The sequence below is a fragment of the Centroberyx affinis genome, unplaced genomic scaffold (genome assembly GCF_046629955.1).
Source record: "Centroberyx affinis isolate AG114_WGS23_722 - 3 ecotype Tasmania unplaced genomic scaffold, CSIRO-AGI_Caff_v1 ptg002065l_1, whole genome shotgun sequence".
NCBI lineage: Eukaryota > Metazoa > Chordata > Actinopteri > Beryciformes > Berycidae > Centroberyx > Centroberyx affinis.
In genome coordinates this window covers 575,001-595,000 of record NW_027280395.1, presented here as the reverse complement: position 1 = coordinate 595,000, position 20,000 = coordinate 575,001, and the positions used below count along the sequence as shown (strand labels likewise).

The window sequence follows — 20,000 nt, the reverse complement described above, 5'->3', positions numbered from 1 at the left end:
GCACTTTGTAACTTTGTTTTGAAAGGTGCTATGTAAATAAAGTTTATTATAATTATTATTTTTATAATAATTATTATTATTATTATTATTATTATTATTATTATACTAAACGTCAGATCTCACCAACAACATCCCCTCTCTCTGTCTGATCTTTCCTGTCTCTCTCTACTGTGACTGTCCAATAGCAGAAATGCCAAAAAAAAAATCTTTTAAAAAAGTAGGCTATCATCTTTGCATTCCTGGATTTTCAATTTTTGTTTTGGAATCATATAGATATATAAATATTACTTCAAACGTATAACGGAGAACACAAGAATGCAAACTCATAAAGACCCTCTGACTTTCTCCCAATCATGTTTACCACTGTGATGGGTCGTTCATCTCGTTGCACCTCGAAATTACGAGCTTTCCGACAGTACTCGAAGGCAGCATGCTTGACTGCTCTGGCCTAGCCCATGGATGTATTTTAAGCTCAGCAACCCGGAAGTAAGTCGCACAGCGCTGACGCTTGCTGCCATTCAACGTTTTCTCACAGCAGCCCAAGTGATAAAGAAAGCCTCTCTCCCCCATAACATTTAATATAAAACATTTAAGATTTAATGTAACGCTAAATATGTGTTAGCTGTGGCTAGCTACAGGCTAAACAGGGAGCAAACGGAGCGATGGAGCTAACGTTTGATTCGTCCTCTTTGTTGTGGGTTTAAATCTTAACTGATGAACCATGATCCCCGTTCCGCTAGTGGTGTGTGTGATGGCAGCCTGGTGTGCTGTCTATCTCACCGACACACTTCTGAAGGTAATATTTATTCCCATTTCTGGTGTCAAATAAGCTGTCTTAGTTTGGGGGAGAGAAGCACGGTTTGTTTCTGTGGTTAAATGCCTGCTGAATGCTTCGTGCCGTTGTTAGCTTCAGTGGCTAACGCTAGCAAGTCAGTTGTTATTGTGGTCTTTGCACAGCAACAGTTACTCTATTTGTATACAGTGATGTAGTGTAAATTAACAGGTGGGTAACCAGTATAAAAATATATATATTATGTATTCAGGAAAGCATTTTGTCATTGTTCTTACTTGTAAAGGCACTATTCTCTAATACCATTATTTTGGTATTACTTAGTGTGATGTATATGCTTCAAGATTTATGTCAGTCCGAAAAGGTGTGTAAACTCTGTTCCACAATTAAAAAGGTATGAAAACTGAGTTATAAGTGGGTTAACTCTCCTCTACAGTAGTCATAATAACAGTGTAAAAAGGGCTTATGGTTGTTGAGTGGGACAGCAGGAAAGCTGCAGCAATAGAATTGAGGAAAAAAAAAAAGATCTGATGCATAAACCTTAAAGGTGAAATCCACCCTAACACATTTTAAGTTAAAAACAGCTATTGGAGATGTACCAATCAGTTTTTCTTGACTGGAAATTCTCGCTATTGCTCTCTCTACCTATACCTCTCTACACATAAAACGCACAGGTGGTTGTTGGAAGGCATTCTGGGAAATGTAGGAAATCACTAACTGAAGTAGAAGTAGACGAGGCAGGTTGAAGGAAATATAGGTACCCCAAAAAAGTAAATTACAACACTTCATCATCCCAAATAACTCCTGGAATGCATTGAACATCACAGATTAATGACATCTAACAGTGTGTCTGAGGTTGGATTTTCCCTTTAACTCCCATCTCTGTCTCGCAGTCGTCTGTGAAGCACCGGAACACCTACGAGTCGTGGTTGGCGAGCCGGGGGCTGATGTTGTCCCCTTTCCACCTGAGATGGCAGACCACCATGTTCAACCGGCTGTTTGCGTACTGTGCCCGCATCAACCCCCACGCCCTCTACCTGTGGTGAGACAGAAACTATGGGTTACTCTCTAATACAGTGATTCTCAACCTTTTTCATGTCAAGGACCCCTAATTTAGTCCACATAGGGCTATAGACCCCCATTTGATGAGATTTTGTCTCTCGAACCCAAATCTGAGAATATTTTTATTGTTAGATATGATTTTGTCCAGAATTCCATGACTATCTGTTTTGTAGGTAGAGAGATAACAGAGAAACTATGATCAAAACAGTCATTCTTCTACATTCTTTAATTGTGTTAACTTCTTGTAAATGAAATAATGCTGAAGATTAACAATTCATCAGTTTGCTGGGGACCCCCTGGAACCCACTCAAGGACCCCTGGTGGTCCCCGGACCCCACGTTGAGAACCACTGCTCTAATAAACTGAGCTGGTGTTTAATGCCTTAAACTTTCTTCATCCATGCCCCCCCCCGTTCCTGTTCTTAAAGAAATACACTTTTTTTTTGGGAGACTGGCCTGTTGTTGTTTAACTTATCCATTAAGTAATGAGAACATAAACACTTAAATCATCCCCGTGTCCCCAGTTGATCGTTTGCTCTGGTCCTCCATGCTAACTCATTAGCATACACTATGTTGAGTGAAAGTAGGCGACTAGCATTGACTGACCTTTAATAAAAAAGTTGTTATTGGTTTTTATTATATGGGCTGTAGATTCATAAATTAAAAAAAGAATCAGCATTAATTCAATATAGCTGATGTAGCCAGGTTCATTTTTGGAACTATTTCAGCAGACTAATCACATATTCATCCACTGCACTGTGATTTTCCATTCCCCGTAAAACAGTGTTATTTTTGTATCATATTGACTATAAATTTTACCGATATCTTACACAAAACTGCCAGACTTGGCTGCATATCATTTATTCCATGCTATTTAGCTTTAGAGCTGCCACAAGTTCTCATTTTCTCACTTTTGAGATAATACTAGTTGCCTACTGTCACATAGTTTATGCTAAAGTGTTAGCATGGAGCGCCTGTGTGAATGATCTACTGGGGACACATGGATGATTTTGGTTGACCAATGGGCAAATTACCCAAAAACTTGGTGTATCCTTTAATATTTTACTACTCTTATCTTTTATTTGTGTGGAATCACCCTTTGCACCCTTTGCTTTGTGGCTTGTGACAATAAACAGATAAAGGAATTACAATACACATACTCCACGTAAATAAAATACCCTTTTAACCACACATACACCACACACACACATACATAAAATACAGCTTTTTTTAACCCCCTGTCCTACATCTACAATAGTACTCTCACACACACACACACACACACACACACACACACACACACTACAGCAGAACCACACAAAGGCACACACAAACTACACTACCAAAGGCCTGAGAAAAAAAAGGAAGGTTTTAAGACTTCTTTTAGAAGAGGAAAAAATGTGATATTATTTATGTGACATTATGAATGGCGTCCTTCCCAGGTTCAGCAGCGGTCTGGTGTTTGGTGTGGTGTCCATGGTGGGCTCGGTGGTGCTGCTGGTGCGGACGCTGCAGCAGACGCTGGCTCAGATGACCACAGACAACCCCCGGATGGCCGGGCAGCAGGCCCTGCAGGTGGTGGTACGTACACACTGGACTGGACTTCACTCTCTGTCAGCTTTTATATTGATTGATTGATTTGTTTATTTAAGTGTCCTGCACCATTTATGGTGCCCAGCCCATATGGGCTTACAAGACACTAGACAGCAACAACAGCCAGGATGGCCACATGACAAATCTTAATATACATTTCCACGAATTCAAAAGGAAAACATTTAAAAAACATTCAATTTCCATGACAGAAATGTCCTATTATGTTGGATACAGTGTTCTCTGTCTTAGCTGCCATGCATTTTCTATAAATCTTGCTAAGACAAAAATCTCATTAAAGAGCTAACTCAACATATCACCTTCAGACAACCAAAACAAATCAGGGTTCTTCAACTGAATTTTTTTCGAATAGATGATTCCTCAAATCACTGTACATGGGGCAGTGATTATAAGTGATGCACTCCAGGGGAAGTAAGAGCTGAATACAGTTAAAAAAAACAAAAAAAAAAGATGAAAGATTTTACGTTAACCTGGTAGCGAAGTGTCCAGGTGAAAATAATCCCTTTATGTGGATGTGCATTTGTATGTGTTTTTTGCATGGTAGTGACCTATTTGTACAAATAAGTAGGGTACTAAGGGATAAAATAAATCCAGCACAGTCTTCATTTGATCAAATATTCAGTAAAACTGGAATTATAAGCAACACCCAGTGCTGTTGGGTGCGCATGGGTCTCTGCATGAAAAGGTTCCTGCCAGGGTTAGAAATTAATGAGGGCTCGGGGCAAAAAATGCCCCCAATTATTCGGGGTGCCCTTTTTTGCATTTCGCCCTGTTCAAATGTTATTCATTGAGTTGTCAAATAGTCACACATTAATGGGAGCCTATTACCAGACAATTTACAACCAAGAGGCCAGCCTGAAGCAGTAGAAAATGTTGGCACCACGCAGCCGGCAGTAGAAGAAAATGCCGACCCCACATAAACCGCAGAGTCAACAAAAAATAAAACAAACCAATACTGAAAAACTGGGCAGCATCCTCAGTGCCTCAGTTCCAGTGCGAAAGAAGTTAAAACAAATATTAGTGGTACAAAATGAGTGTTTATTTATTTATATTATTTCATAATTCATTAAAATTGCCCCAGAAAAGGACTAAAATGCCCCTAAAATCAGAAAAAAAATGCCCTCTCTCCCCAAGAAGATACATAGTTTTTTTGTGTGTGGCTGTCCATCGTACCGTGTGTAAGTCAGGGTGACAGTATATGAGAGTGGATATTTGTCTTGGGGTGAATTAGTGTGAGAATGTGTGTGTTTATGTTCTGGGCCTGTGTCAGTCATACTTGCCTCTGGTTCCTCTGCTGGCGCTGGATGTGTCTCTAGGTCCCTGGTGTCAATCTGCCAACCAGCCAGCTGGCCTACTTCTTCATCGCCCTTCTGCTCAGTGGAGTCATACATGAGCTGGGCCACGCTGTGGCAGCATTGAGGTAACACACACACACACACACACACATTCCCATGCTACAATCTGTTGCCATGTCAACCAGGGAGCGGGGCTTCCAGCAGGGCGGAGAGCATCCATTGGTCATCAAGATGCATGGGATGGATTTGACCACTGCTAATGGACAGACAGGGTCACAATGTATCTGATAGAGAAGGGGGTTAAAGGGGTATGAAGAGGGTCTTGAAAATCCTTGGATGTTTCTAGAGTTGAGAAGGCCTTAAACGTTTTTGAAAATAAGTGGATGGCCTTGAAAGGTGCTTGATTTTTTTTATTAAGATGTAGCACCCAAATTCATCATTCCTCTCTCCGTCCGATGATCAACAGTTCACATCCTGAGGAAAGGACTCGGATGGATGTTTGTGTTGATATTAAAAAGGATTTTACCTTTTCTCAACTTGACAAGATCATGAATAATAACTTAAGCCTTTTTTGTCCAGTGTCCCGTCTCACCTTAAAACATGTACATTTTGAGTCTTTGAATTTCACCAAACAAGACCTTGAAAGTCAATGAAAACTCCTTAAATTTGATGTACAAGTGAGTGTGGGAAACACTGTATCAAGTATTCAAAGACCTCTATTGGTGGCAGTAGGAATTACAACAACATCGGCAGAAAATGTTTTCTCCTACAAGTCTCTGGAGCCGACACCAACCCCCGAGCCTCCCGTCCCCTCGAGTTACGCCGGCCTGAAATTGACACTGTCACATTTTCACAATAGAGACGAGTAAAGTTACCAATTAGAGTAGAGATCAAACAGAAACGTCTGGCGAGGAAGAAAAATAACACCAAGCAAAATTCTATAATAATAGTTTGCTTTGTCATTTGCTTTTTTGGCTTGAGAACGAGGCTTATTAGCTACACACAAATATATAAGAGGTTTTTAGTGGATTCACCCGAGTGTAAATAAATACATCTTCATCCTGGATTGATGTCATTCCATCCTTCCCATAGTGCACTGCACACTTTCTCCCTTGAGTCTTGGCATTTGGAGGCTTTGCTCTGTGGGACGGGTAGTGACTTCAAAGCCAGTTTTTTCAGCACATAGTTCTGTGCTTAATATGGTCAGTTCATCTTTAAGACCCTCAAGGCCCTTGCCAGACTCCGTGTGAGCGTGTTGTGTGTGTTTCTGTTCCCCCAGGGAGCAAGTGCGAGTGAACGGCTTCGGGATGTTTGTGTTTGTGGTGTATCCCGGGGCGTTTGTTGACCTCTTCACCACACACCTCAACCTCATATCACCGATTCAGCAGCTACGCATCTTCTGTGCCGGTAAGGGTTTTCTCCATGTCCATCTGTTGATCTGTGCTTGCTGTAGGGCTGCACAGTTATGGCCGAGATGATAATCACGATTATTCTGCCAGATATTGTGATCACAGTTATTAAACGTGATTATTACATGGCCTTGTTACTCAATTCTGATTGGCCAGTGAACGCATTCTGAGGTCTGTTATTTCTGAATAACAGACCACGGTTTCACATTTAATCATTTATCTCCACAGTCAAGTAAATTGATATCTTATTAACTGATGAATTGATTAATTGACTTGTCAAATGTCCTGTTCATGCATGAGCCAAGGAATGGGCAGTTCTTTCCAGTGCATTCTGGATGAGAACATTTGTTTTGTTTTTTTGACCAGAAAACAGTCGAGTACGCAGCCTGAAGCTGTAGAAAGTGTTGGCACTGTGCAGTCAGCAGTAGAAGAAACTGCCGACCCCACACAAACCACTGCGTCAACACAAAATTAAACAGCCAATATAGTAAAAACCCCAATTGACGGGGTGAAGATCTGGTTGGAGGCAGAGAGGGTAAAATGACACCATCCTCTTCTATAAGGCCTGCCACCAGTTTGCAGCAGGAGAAAGAGCTTAAAGGATAAGGCTGGTGTTTTTTTAATGCATTGCTTACCGTCAACAAATCCTATGAAAATAACAAAATCAACAATGCCTTTGCTCTACTCCCGTTACTTTCTGACTTCCCACGTACCGTTTTTAGCCGTCAACCCGGAAGTCATTGGCTCCAATTGTAAGCTAAAAACTTTGAAATACAGCTCACAAAAACATAGAATTCAAATTCAAATGGGAACAAATTCTTCATTACGCCGGGTACTATTGTCAGTGCTACAGAACTACTTTCCTGAGATCACAAAGTGTTTACAGCCGGCTTATTAAGTTGTTTGAGGAAAAAGTCGGCCGGCCCAGTGCATCGCGATGATGAAATATGTTGCCCAGAGCAACAGCATGGCTCTTTGACGTGTTTTTAATACAATGGAGTTCTATGGCTGCTGGGACATGGCTGCATTGGGCACCGGCTACATGGACGAGACTTGTTGGCAAAACAAAATCATTGCTGATTTTGTTATTTTCATAGGATTTGTTGGCGGTAAGTAATGCATTAAAAAACACCAGCCATATCCTTTAAAACAAATCTTAGTGGTAAAGATTGAGTGTTTATTTGCCAGTGTGCGATGCAAAAGTATTATTTCATAGTTCTGTAAAATTGCCACTGAAAAGAACCAAAATACTGCCAGAAATTAGAACAAGGGGGTAAAAAATGTCCGCTGAAAACACTTAATTTCTTACATTGGCCTGTATGTGTATGTAACATTATGCTCCTTGTCAACATACTTGCATCACCCAGGGAAATGCAGTGGTACTCTGGAGAACACAAGGAAAAGTGTTTCAGGACGGCTTAGTGTTGACATTCTTGCATCAGCCAGGGAAATGCAGCAGTATTCTACAGCAAAGAAATGGATGTGAGGGTGACCGAGTGGTAGGAGAGACTGTCCCGAAACGAAAGGTCACAGTCTCCATCCCCCCAAAACAGCCAGTGTGTCAGTCAGCTGTCATGCATCTTGTCAAAGTGTCCTTGAGGAAGACGCTGAACGCCCACCAGCTAACCCACTGTCTGGTCAAGACTGCGAAGTGACTGAAAACCATGAATTAAATAATCTTTTTAGGAGCCTCTAGAGGGCACCAAAGAGCTATACTGCACAAGCTTCTGTATTTTTTGGTCAGGAAATAATTCTTCTAGGCTTTTCCTCCCTGCTTGATATGACAGAAAATGACTGGGGTGGGAACTGCTGGTATTAAACCAAGGAATCCAATCAAGCCATATGACAGTGAAGGGCGAAAGAGAGAGAGAGAGAGAAGGAGAGAGAGAGGGGGAGAGAGAGAGAGAAGTTATTCCCACTAGGGGAGTGGTGACATAACAGCATGCTGTGTTTATTTATCTGTCTCGGTCTGTCCTCCTCTCACCACAGCGGAGCTCTCCTCCTTTGCGGGGGGTTCTGTCACATAACATGTTTATTATTTATTCCTGTAGAGCCTGGGTGATGTAACTGTAATGGTTTGTTTACTGTATACAGTGGATATCAAAAATCTACACACCCGTTCTCTTATTTATCGCCTTGAGGCTTGAAATCAAAACCAATTAAATCAGACTTTTTTTTTTTCTTTTTCATTTGGATAAAGTAACCAGCAAAGTCAAGATAATAACAAAAGCCTACTCATTTCTGACAATAAAACACCTTGATTGTGTGAGTGAACACACCCTTCAATTAATACTTAAAAGCACCTTTTGCTTTGATAACAGCAGAACCTTTATTTGGAGTTCAAGCTTTATGCACACTCCTCTTTATGTCAGTCTGCGGGTTTTCAATAGTGTTGAGGCCCTGGATCTGGAGGATACTGACCTTTCCTTGGGTGATTTGTCTGTGTCCATCAGATCCTTTGTCACGTTGACTGACAAAATCTATTTTAACTTGAGCTTTTTTTTGCAGATGGCAGCAAATTTCTTCCACAAAATATCTCGAAGCTATTCCTCTCCCCCTCTATCCTGACCTGAACCCTTGTCCAGCCCCAAATCTTACCAGCAGCTACTGTGTGCTTTGGGTGATGGGCTGTGTTGGATCTGCGCCAAAAATATCTTTTTGAAATTAAGAGCAAAAAGTCCTGCCTTGGTTTCATCAGACCATGAGACATTTCCCCCACATGGTTTTGGCAGATTGACTATGTCTTCTTGCATAATTAAGACGGTACAGGATGTTATTTTTAGTGAGGAGTGGCTTCCGCCGTGCCACCGTACCCCACAGTCCAGAATTGCGGAGAACACAAAATGGTTGTTATATGCATGGAGTAGCTAGACTTCATGCGTATAACAAGACCGTACAGACCATACAGTCCTGCAGTTGCTGCTGGCAGGGTCATCCATCTTGGAGGGGCGACCTGATCTGACATACTTCCTCCTTTTCCTCCTTTTCCTCCTTGATTATGGTCTTTATGGTCTCCCAGGGTATATTTAAGATCTTTGAGAGTTTTTTTTATATCCCTCTCCAATGCTGAACCTTTTAACAATAATAAACCTTCAGTAACATCCTGGCTTGAATCAAACTAATGAGAGTAACCCCCAATTATATGGGGTGTGTACACGACCACAACCAACTTTTCCACTTTTAATACATTGTCAGAAATTAGTGTCCTTTTGATTTTGCTGGTTACTATATCTGAATGAAAGTAAAAGATGTCCGATTTAATGAGTTTTCATTAAATCAGACATCTTTTACTTTCATTCAGATATAGTAAAAGATGTCTGATTTAATGAGTTTTCATTTCAGACCTCAAGGCAATAAGAACTGGAACAGACTTTTGAATCCAGTTTCTATTTTCTCTCTCTAGGTGTGTGGCACAACTTTGTTCTGTGCGTGGCAGCGTTGACCTTCCTCTTCCTGCTGCCTCTCTTCCTGTTTCCCATGTACACCACCGGCGCCGGGGCGCTCATCACCGAAGTGGTGCAGGTAAGCGGGAGTTTCTGTGTGTGAGTCAACTCTTCATCTAACACTGTGTATCTCACCGTTTTAGAAATCCATACTTTATTTCACCTGGTTAGTCACATAGAAAGGTCTGTGCAAAATACATTTCCACACATAACGTCCTTTTGACCAAGTAGGGACACATTTAGCCAATTCCGGACACATTTGACTTCGACAGACACACTCTTTGATATTAACATTTTATTTTTAGCTTCTTGATTGTGTATGGTTTCATGTCACTTGCCTTTCGTCAGAAAACTCTTCCAAAAAATTTGCAGTAAAAGCCTGGAAACTGCATCGAAGGGTGTGAGTTCGGAATTGAACGCTACTTTTGCATGTTCATTTTTTTTTTCATTCTTTGATTACAACAAATGAATTATTTCCAGAGGTTCCCAGTACAAGCACAGTCTTCTACTGTTCACCTTCTACTGGACTAGTTGGGTGTTAAGTGCCTTGCTCAACGGCACCTCGACAGTAGTTGTTGAGAAAGATAGATTTTCCCAGAAACACAGATTTTCCCAGCCAGTCTGGGAGTCGAACTGGAGACCTCCTGTGCACAAGACTGCTTCTCTAAGCTCTATAGCCGCATTCATCCTCTGTGTGTGTGTGTGTGTGTGTGTGTGTGTGTGTGCCTCTGTGCGGACCAGGGCTCTCCGGCTGACGGTCCCAGGGGTCTGTCAGTAGGGGACATAGTGACGGGGCTGGAGGACTGTCCTGTCAAAGGAGTGGAGGACTGGGCCAACTGTCTGTCTCATCTCTCCCACACCCCACAGACCGGATACTGTGTCCCTGTCGCCAGCCTGCAGCCCAGCTGGGCCCACGGACGAGGTGGGTGGGACGGCACCCAAGGGTTCTGTCAGAGTACAAGCAAGACATTTTTTAACGAGTAACTAAACCCCAAACCTAAGTCTGTGTGAAGCCTGACAACATTTTTCCTGTGAAAAGCAGGATACTGAACTGGCTATCTGCTATAGGCTGGTCTTTGGTACCAGGTGATGTCACCACCTGTTGTACTCCATAGAAGGTGACATCACCTGGCACCAAAGACCAGCCAATAGCAGATGGCCAGTTCAGTACCCTTCTTTTCACCATTAGATATCAGGCTTCACCTGACACAGATTTGGATTTGGGGTTTAGTCACTCTTTAAAGTAATGAAATGAAAAATGACGGTGGCTAAGATGTATTCGTGTTGAAGAATCCAGGATTTGTGACAGCTCAAGATTTTGTGAAAAGTACTGAGTCACTTTCCAGCTTTGGTCCAACTGACCCACTTTTGAACAGCCATGTTACATTCCACCACAACAACCGTCCGGAAATACGGTGAATTACGGATGCAAGACACCATCAAAATGCTGTTTCCTTGTAACGTTAACCAATAAGAATTCCCTCTTTTGAATTGAGCAAGCACAGTTTGTTTGCATTTTAAATTTCAGGTATTTCACTGATGTTCCTGTCCAGCGCGTCTTACAATGAGTAAGCAGGCAGAGGTTCAGTGTCTCGCTAAAAGATGATTAGACAGGACAAATAGCTGATGCAGGGATTGAACGTGTGACCTTTGGGTTACAGGACAGTCTCTCTAACCACTTGGCCACCCTGCCCCCATGGTTTTGTGTCTAACCATTGTCCAAAATTAACTTTTTGGCTCACCTGCTAAGGGCTGGTAAACTACAATTATTCACCTTCCACAAGTAATTTTTCCTGACCAAAATAATTACCCTACCCTATCTCAATGCTATTTGGTGTGTAGAATCAGATACTATGATGATTGTGTCAATTTAAAACTTGCCCACAAACTTATTCAATGGGTCAAGCTTATAATTCATTGTGAAGTGCAGCAGAGTTCAAAGAGCGTTTTGAACCGTAGTTTCAAAGTATGAGAACAGGCAAAAGACCAAAGACTGTGGCATTCAAAGGCATTTAAATGTTATCGTCTCAAAAAAAGTTATCAGTCAGCTTGGCGGGTGACTGTTATTGATTTATCTGCTAAAGACAAATTGCACCGCCATTTGGTGCTTGGTGGGGGTTGATTTCGGGCACTGTGTGGAACAACCCCCCTACTGAGCGGGAGTGACACCAACTGCAGCTGTGTTCATCCAGTATTTTGTCATAAAGCTTTGAGCAGATTACATTTGGGGAAATTGATGGCTCAGAGCGCTCCTTGCTAGAGAGCAGTCTAGATTTAGGCCTACATTTACATTTTAGGCATTTAGCTGACGTTCTTACTCATAGCGACTCAAAGTGAGTGAGCAGATGAGGTTTCAGGACGGCTCGCCGGGACACGACTGTTGGAAGGATCACACTTGTGACATTTCAGTTACAAGACGGTGTCTCTTCCCACCAGGCCGCTGAAACATGCTTCCCTGCTGCCATCTAGTTTGCTAAACTAAGACTGGGGACACACTCAAACCATATTTGTCCATCCTGACAATCGGGAGAGGAACCAGTCTGTCCAGCTATGGCTTTACCCAAATTCACTTTTTGTGTTATTTCTTTGTTTTTGTTTCTTTCCAGTGTATTGCTTAAGGTTAGATTGCACAAGTTCCAGTGAGATTAGAGGTCCTGACGTTAGAAACATATCAGGAGTCAGCAGGATAATCTCAGTTGTATCGTTTAGTGTGTGACACCCTGTCCTTGCCTAATCGTCTAGTGTGAGCAGATTTGACTGAGAGACAAAAAAAAATTGCAACATCCATCGTTCTGTGTGATGCAGGGAGTTTTCTCTCTTTTTTTTTTATTTTAAAAGTCTTCCAGTGTCCCCAGCCTAACACACAAATCTGATCAGTTGTTCCTTCTCCCTCCATCCCTCTTGCCTTCTCTCTGTAGCTTTTAAGCGGTTGGATGGAACGATGGACTGCTGCAGTAACAACAGCCTGACAGACCTCTGCTTCTCCTATATCAAACCACAAGACAGGAACAGCAAAGAGAGAGAGGTGACACACACACACACACACACACACACACACACACACAGACACACAAAGACACACAGATTGGGGCTTTTTGTGTCTGCCTTATCATGTGAGCATGGTTCCAAACCCATTTATACAATCAAACTTCTTTGTATTACTTCCTTTTATGTTTCCTTTATGTTTCTGTTTTTTTATGCTTTGCTAATGGTAGTTCTATACCGATTCTGCTTGTTATCATTCCTTGGCTGCAGAATCAAATCACATTTTATTTATATTGCACATTTCATACAACAGCGTGACGTAAAGTGTTTTAGAAACCTGATTAAAAACAGTCAGGGCCATGGAAAAGACAAGATAACCAACATCATGAAGCGTCATAAGAACGGGAAGTGTAGCATTTAAAAAGTGGAAAAATTATAAATATAGGTTTAAAAAAAGAAAACAAGACAACAAGATAACCAACACCATGAAGCGACACAACAATAGGAAAAGTAACATTTATGAAGTCTAAAAAGTATAAATACAAAAAAAAAGAAAACAATATAACCAACATCATAAAGGGACATGAGAATAGGAAAAGTAACATTTATAATGTGTAAGGCGTATAAATACAAAAAAGAAAAGAAGATAAACTATATCATAAAGGGACACGAGGACAGGAAAAGTGTTGTTTAAAAAGTGTAAAAATTCTAAATATAAATATAAAAAAAGAAAAAATGGCTATTCAAAAGTTGAAAAATGGTTACTCAATTCAACTTATTCAAAAGTTGTTTTGTTGTTTTATTTTCACTTCTTTACTTATTTTACTGAATTACTTCCTTTTATATTTCTTATTTCAAATTCTCTACTAACTGGACTTTATGTTTACTTTATTACTTAACTGTATTTTATTTATTCCCATTCTGCACGGTGTCATCCTTGGCCGCAGTTCGCCTGTATGCCGGTGCGCAAGATGGTGACGGGGACCCGAGTGTGTCGCAGCGACGAGGACTGCGTCACACACTCCCACACTGCCAGCGTGTGTGTCACCCCCTCTCTGGAGAACCAGACTCGCTTCATCCGCGTCACACACCCCCCCAACACACACATGCTGTTCGTGGGATACCCCCCGCACCTTCAGTACGCCGGTATGTGTATGTGTGTGTGTGTGTGTGTGTGTATTCTCAATGAGGAATTGTTGGATATCACCAACTGCGATGCTATGTACGCCCCTCTCTTGGCTTTGTTTTCTTATTTCATTAACTGATTCAGCTGTTGATATATGGACTGGATATCTAAATATGAGATTCAATGTTAAAGGGGGTTGTCAAAAGGCATTCTGGGAATTGTAGGAAATCAGTAGCTGTAGATGAGGCAGGTTGAGTGAAAGAGGATACACCAAAAAGCCAATTACAACATAAATTGATGATACATATATAGTATATAACAGTGTATTAGAAGCCAGAATTTTCCTTTTAAGGCTGTAAATTATTTGTTCACTTTTCATAATTTGTAAATATTGAAGCAAAATGGGCATGTATTTGCAGTTGTGGTATGATGTGACAGCCACAGAGATTATTTTTCCAACAGGATGCCCCACCCTTGAAGAAGGCACGAGTGTACGCCTGTAATATCCATATAATTGATATTTACATTTTAGGCATTTAGCTGATGCTCTCATCCAAAGTGAGCAGGTAGGGGTTCAGTGTCTTGCTTTAGGACTCATAGACAGTTCAGATAGATGTTGGCAGACACACATTAGCTTTTGCAGAGATTAAATATGTGACTTTTCAGTAATGGGATGGTTTATGTAGCTATTAGGCCAACCTGCAGCCACAAAATGCATGCAGAAAATCCAGGAGTGGCTCTGTAAATCCTGCTGTGGTGTTTTCTCCTTCCCAGTGAGCCTGACCAACTTTGTCCCGCGGTTTGGTTTCCTCCACCTGGATCTGCCTGTCTTCTTGGAGACCTTCTGCAAGTATCCTTTAAAGTTGAACGACTTGCTCCACCTTGGCCCACTCATCATCAAATGATCGATATATGAGGAGTCGCCTTTCGAAAACCAACACCTACTCTTCCGTTATGGTCGATAGCACAAAATTCAAACAAATGGTGTTACTTTTTAAAGGATAGTAGGGTAAGTCCTTGGCTGAAAAAAAGTAAAAACAGTTTTAAATACTTAATGCTTTATATTTTATAGATGTTGAATGAAGAGAATTAGGTCATTTCCCCCCCCCCAAAAAAAATAAATATATAGCATCGTGGACTAGAACTCTTCATATATTCTTGAAAACTCCGGGGTATAAAATCTCATTCATGTGCATATACTGTACTTCTCCCTTTACTGCAGTTTTATTTGATGGAGTACCAATGTCCCCGCAAGATTTGCAAACCCAGTAAGCATTATATTTAGGGTAATGGTTAGAATTAGAGTTAGGTTAAGGTTAGGGTAAGGGTTAAGGTTTAAGCATGTTGTGTGGAAGGATAAGGTTAGAGATGGGGGGTTAAAGAATTAATGCAAGTCAATAGAATGTCTTCGCCAGTATCATGACAAACACGCATAGTTGGGGAATATATGTGTGTTTGTAATTATTGTTGTGGTCCTGAATAGTACAATAGGTAGAGAATGGCACTAAAACCAAATGGCTTATTTAAGTATTGCTCCTGTACATAATGATGAGAGACAGACGATTGAGTAGAAGACGATGCTGTAGTGTAGTTTTTCAAATTTAATTTAGAGTTTAGAGTGTGACTATATTAAGGCTTTAAAGGAATACACCAAGTTGTTGGGAGATTGTCTTGTTAAGTTAAAACATAAATGTCAAAGGCATCCATGTATCCCTGGTAGATGAATCACTTCAGTGCTCCATGCTAACACTTTAGCATACACTATGTTGAGTGATAGTGGGCGACTAGCATTATCTAAAGTAAGACTAACCTTTTACTTTAAAGTAACTTTAAGTTACTTTAAGTTGTTGGTGTTTTTATTATATGGCCTGTAAATTCATACATTTTCAAAATTAAATATACCCAACTCAATATAGCTGAAGCAGCCAGGTTTATTTTTGGAACTATTTCAGGTGAGCAACGTATTCATCCACTGTGCAGTGATTTCTAGCTGTATGCTATCGCCCATCGCCTTCCACCTTCACTTCCTATGTAAACAGGGAAAGTAGTCCCTGGTAGTTCGAAACACTATTTTATATCATATTTTGTGTAAATGTTTACCATTCTATACAAAACTGTCACGCATGGCTGCATATAATTTAAGAGTACTTACCATTTAGCATTAGAGCTGCCACAAGTTCTTGTTTTCTCACTGTTAAGATTATGCTAGTCACCTACTATCACTTAACATAGTTTATGCTAAAGAGTTAGCATGGAGCATCAGAGCAAATGATGTACCGGGGACACATGGATGATTTTGGTGTCTATGCTCTTATCACTGAGCGGGTAAGTTGACCAACGGGCCAATCTCTGAAAAAGACTTCATGTTCTGTTAATATTGTGTTTTTGCTCCTTAACCCCCTTGCCTCTCAGATACGTGGTGTCCCTCTCCGGCGCGTTAGCGGTGGTCAACTCTGTGCCGTGCTTCGCTCTCGACGGCCAGTGGATGCTCAACGCCCTGCTGGAGGCCACGCTGGTTACCGTGGTAACAGACCGGCAACGGCGCGAGCTGATTGGTTTCTTCCTGCTGCTGGCGGGCAGCGCCCTGCTGGCGGCCAACGTGGCGTTGGGGCTGTGGATGGTCACGGCGCGGTAGCCACAGCAGCTAGGTGACCTGGCAAGCGCCGAAGAGGGTCATAGATCTTAAAAAATAAACTATGAGGAATGAGACTCGCTCTCTCAGGATGTGTTTGGGCTGTGTGGACCACTGAACTGTGAACATACAGGGAAAAGACTGCATTACCCAGCAGCACTGCCCAATTCAATAATGCACGCTGGGAATTGTTGAGTGGAACTGACTCTCTGCCTTTAGGCCTTTTCTGGACCACCAGGGAAAAAGATGCACAAGTAATTTCTTTCGCTGTACCCCCACCAGACAAACACATACACATGGAGACAAATAAATAATGCACTTGCTCATTACTAGCACTGTCATAAGTGAACGTTTACAACAACTGCACAATCTGTTGAAAATGTGTGTTTATGTGTTTAGGTTTGAGAGAGAACTGTCTGTGTCCATTTCGAGGGTTTGATTCCAAAATGCTTTACATCCCTATGTAGAGGAAGAAAGAAGAAAAATCCAAGGCACTCTCCTCTGTAATGTTAAAAAGCCTTTGTTATTCTTGGCTATTTCATGTTAAAATGATAGAAAAATGCTTTGCGGCCCCTCGTGGGCTTCTTCATAAGAACATTCATAACCTTTCCCCTAACAATGAAACATTGTTCTCTGCACCCTGATGATGCGTTTAACATGAAATAGCCAAGAATAATAAAGGCTTTTTAACTTTATACAGAGGAGAGTTTTCCTCTGCATATTTACTCCCCATATTTCCACTGAGCTCCTCCAGTGAACACGTTTGAAGCCCATGCAGCATTCCTCTTCTGATCAACACTATGCTATACATGCCTATTGGCACAGAGGAGGAGCACTGCCAAGGCTTCAGTGTGTTGAAGTTGGGGTGAGGAAAAGCTAATACAAGGCACTCTCCTCTTAGAAAAATGTTAAAAAAGCCTTAAAATACTGTGTGTCCCTGTTGGAAAAATGTTGCTACCTGAAATTAATTTCTCAATATTTCAAAAACATACTTCTCTGCTCAAAAAACATAACCAATGTGTAAGTTAAGGTCTGAAGATGACTCGTATCTTTGACAGTCACCCATTGTGTGCTTTACCTTCATTTTGTAATAGCAGAAATCACTTTTTTCTTTATTGCTAAATATCTCATTTTGGAATGAAACTCTCAACTTGTTCAGTCAGGCATTGTGGATGGGCAAGTGTCTTTCTCTTTGCAGTGGAAGAATGAATTTCCTGTTTCCTGCCTGTTCACTCTGCCTCTCCTCTCTCTTTGTAAAAGTCGATTTGGCAACCATGTGGAATAAAAGACTGTTCTGACTTAAATCCTCTCTCTTAAGCTGCTTAAGTAAGTCATCAATGCCAGTTCATTCTTTGTTGGAATCGTTCATTTTGGGCTGTGTTTGTCCATCCATCTGTCAAATGTAATATTTCAAGTGATGTCTCAGACGCTAATGATTTGATTTTGACAAAATTTGGAGGGATGATGAACTGGATTTAAGATATTTTAATACTTTTTAAGACCTTAAATTTCAATCATTTAAGACTTTCAGACTTTTTAAGGACCTGTGGACACCCTGAACAAAAATGTCTCAAATCTAGCTAGTAGGGGTCTTGTGTTTTTCACCATGTAATGACAGGTTTCTTTGCGCTGCATGTCCACTCTTAGATCAATATAGAACAGGGTTAGTAGGGCAATATCCATCACATCTGCTTTACTAAACACCAGTGGACTTCATGTCCCTTAACAATTAATTTCCTGTTGTCCTTTTTCTTATTCTGCCCGTTCACAGTTTCACAACTTTCATTACTGTACTGTCAGAAATTGTCCGGTTTTGCCAGCACTGTTTCTTAATTCTTCTTAAAGGTTCCATATCGTGTAAAACAGGATTCCCCTTGCCTCTTTGATTATAAAGGAGTTGGATGTGCTATCTAAACATCGTGAAAGTATCAAAACGCACGGTCGGCAACTAAATCCACACAATCCATATTAGAAAAGTGAGCCTCTAAACGAGCCGTATGGACTTCCGTAACTTTGTGGCGTCACAAAGGTTCGCTCATTATCATTTCTGTAAGAAATAAAAGACTAACAAAGTGTTTTTTTCAAAGCGGTTGAGCGGTTGTCATTGTTTATTACCGGAGAGTTTTCCCTACCTGTAGCTGCCTGCGCTGTGGTGTCTCATGCTTCACTCTTGAAACGGTTAGCCAATCAGAACAGAGGGGTTGTTAATATTAATGAGCCTTAAAGACACAGCGACGTAAACAGCCTGTTCTTGGTTTAGAGTTGCTGGAAAATGAACGTGTAAAAATGGATTGAGAGTGTTTTTGGCACATGACACCACACAAACAGCTTTGAATGGACCTCAAGACATAATATAAAACACTGGAAAGTGTAGAATATGGGGCCTTTAAATTAAATTCCAGGTTCTTCTTGATAACTTTGGCTTTCTGAAACCTGCAGATACCCTGCTGTTCCAACTGAGAGAGTGAGTGCAAAGTAGAGTACTGTTCTGACTTTTTACAGGTCATGATCTAGGTAGGCCTGCATTGGCATATTGTCTTCCCTCAAACACAGTGGCAAACAGTCCCAAACCACAGTGTTACTTTTGTGTTTTCGAGGAGTTGTACAGTGATTACCTTTCCTGAGTGTGTGTGTGTGTGTGTGAGAGAGAGAGACGGTACATCATAATTTGGAAGGGTGTTTCCCACAGACACAAATACTGAATCTCCTACAGTCTAACCACAGAGGTGTGTGTGTGCGTGTGTGTGTGTGTGTGTGTGTGTGTGTGTGTGTGTGTGTGTGTGTGTGTGTGTGTGTGTGTGTGTATGTTTACCATAGATAAGCAAAGACACCTCAGTCAGCAGGTTTGTCTGCTCATTATGTGTAATCGTTGACTTTTGGAGACAGTGTATGTGACTGAGTAGTGGAATGTATGTAGGGGGAGTTCAGACCGAGTCCCAGGTGTTCGTAGGAGTTGGGTTCTGTGGAGTGCTTATAGGGCATTTTGAAGGCTGATTTTCTTTCACCAATCTGCGCTGAAAGATTGTTTACGTGTGTGTGTGTGTGTGTGTGTGCGTGCGCGCATGTTCTTGTCCGTCTCAGTGCTTATCTTGCGCTAATGACAGGCTGGAAAGACGTTTCTGTAAACAGACATGGGAGTAGGCAGAGGGGAGGAGGGAGAGGAGGAGCGGGAGGAAGAGGAAGCATGTTCTGACTGTCTGGTTCATCTTGAGGCTCTTGACTCAACTCCGCGACCTTATTCTGTGTGAGGATTAGAGGCTAAAACAGGAGCGGAGACAATGGAGGCTCGAGCTCACTCGGTGTCCCGGCTGAAATAAAAAAAAAAGAGGAAACAAGTGATGTGTGAGTCAGGAACGGTGAACAATGGCATCGTGGTCTCGGTGTCTGCGTGATGAATGGGTGTTTTTAGCTGTGCCGGAAGTCAGGTCTATATAAGGACCTTTGCGGCCGCTGCCCCATAACCCTAATGAGCACGTGCAGAAAGGGTTCTCACCACAGCGGGAGGAGGGGGGGGGGCAAAGAGTAATCAAGAGCTGCGGTGTCACTGTCATCGCCACCTCTCTCTCTCTCTCTGTCCACCTCTCTCTCTCTCTTTCTATTCAGAGAAAGTATTGATGTATGCAGAGAAAAACACTGATGTGTTTTCAC

General features: G+C 41.5%; 1 protein-coding gene across 2 annotated transcripts; it reads left to right on the top strand.

Moving 5' to 3' along the window:
* The first annotated feature begins 528 nt into the window (after window positions 1-528).
* On the top strand, window positions 529-18,359 carry mbtps2 (membrane-bound transcription factor peptidase, site 2). Of its 2 annotated transcripts, none has more exons than XM_071531332.1 (11): window positions 529-796; window positions 1,684-1,832; window positions 3,294-3,432; window positions 4,779-4,882; window positions 6,037-6,164; window positions 9,570-9,688; window positions 10,351-10,531; window positions 12,528-12,634; window positions 13,542-13,740; window positions 14,495-14,570; window positions 16,133-18,359. In XM_071531332.1, exons 1-11 carry the CDS (start codon window positions 722-724, stop codon window positions 16,353-16,355), a joined length of 1,500 nt encoding a protein of 499 aa, XP_071387433.1. In that variant the 5' UTR covers window positions 529-721; the 3' UTR covers window positions 16,356-18,359. The 2 variants fall into 2 exon arrangements, with proteins under 2 accessions (XP_071387433.1, XP_071387432.1); XM_071531331.1 differs by having other exon boundaries at window positions 3,294-3,468.
* Window positions 18,360-20,000: the final 1,641 nt, after the last annotated feature.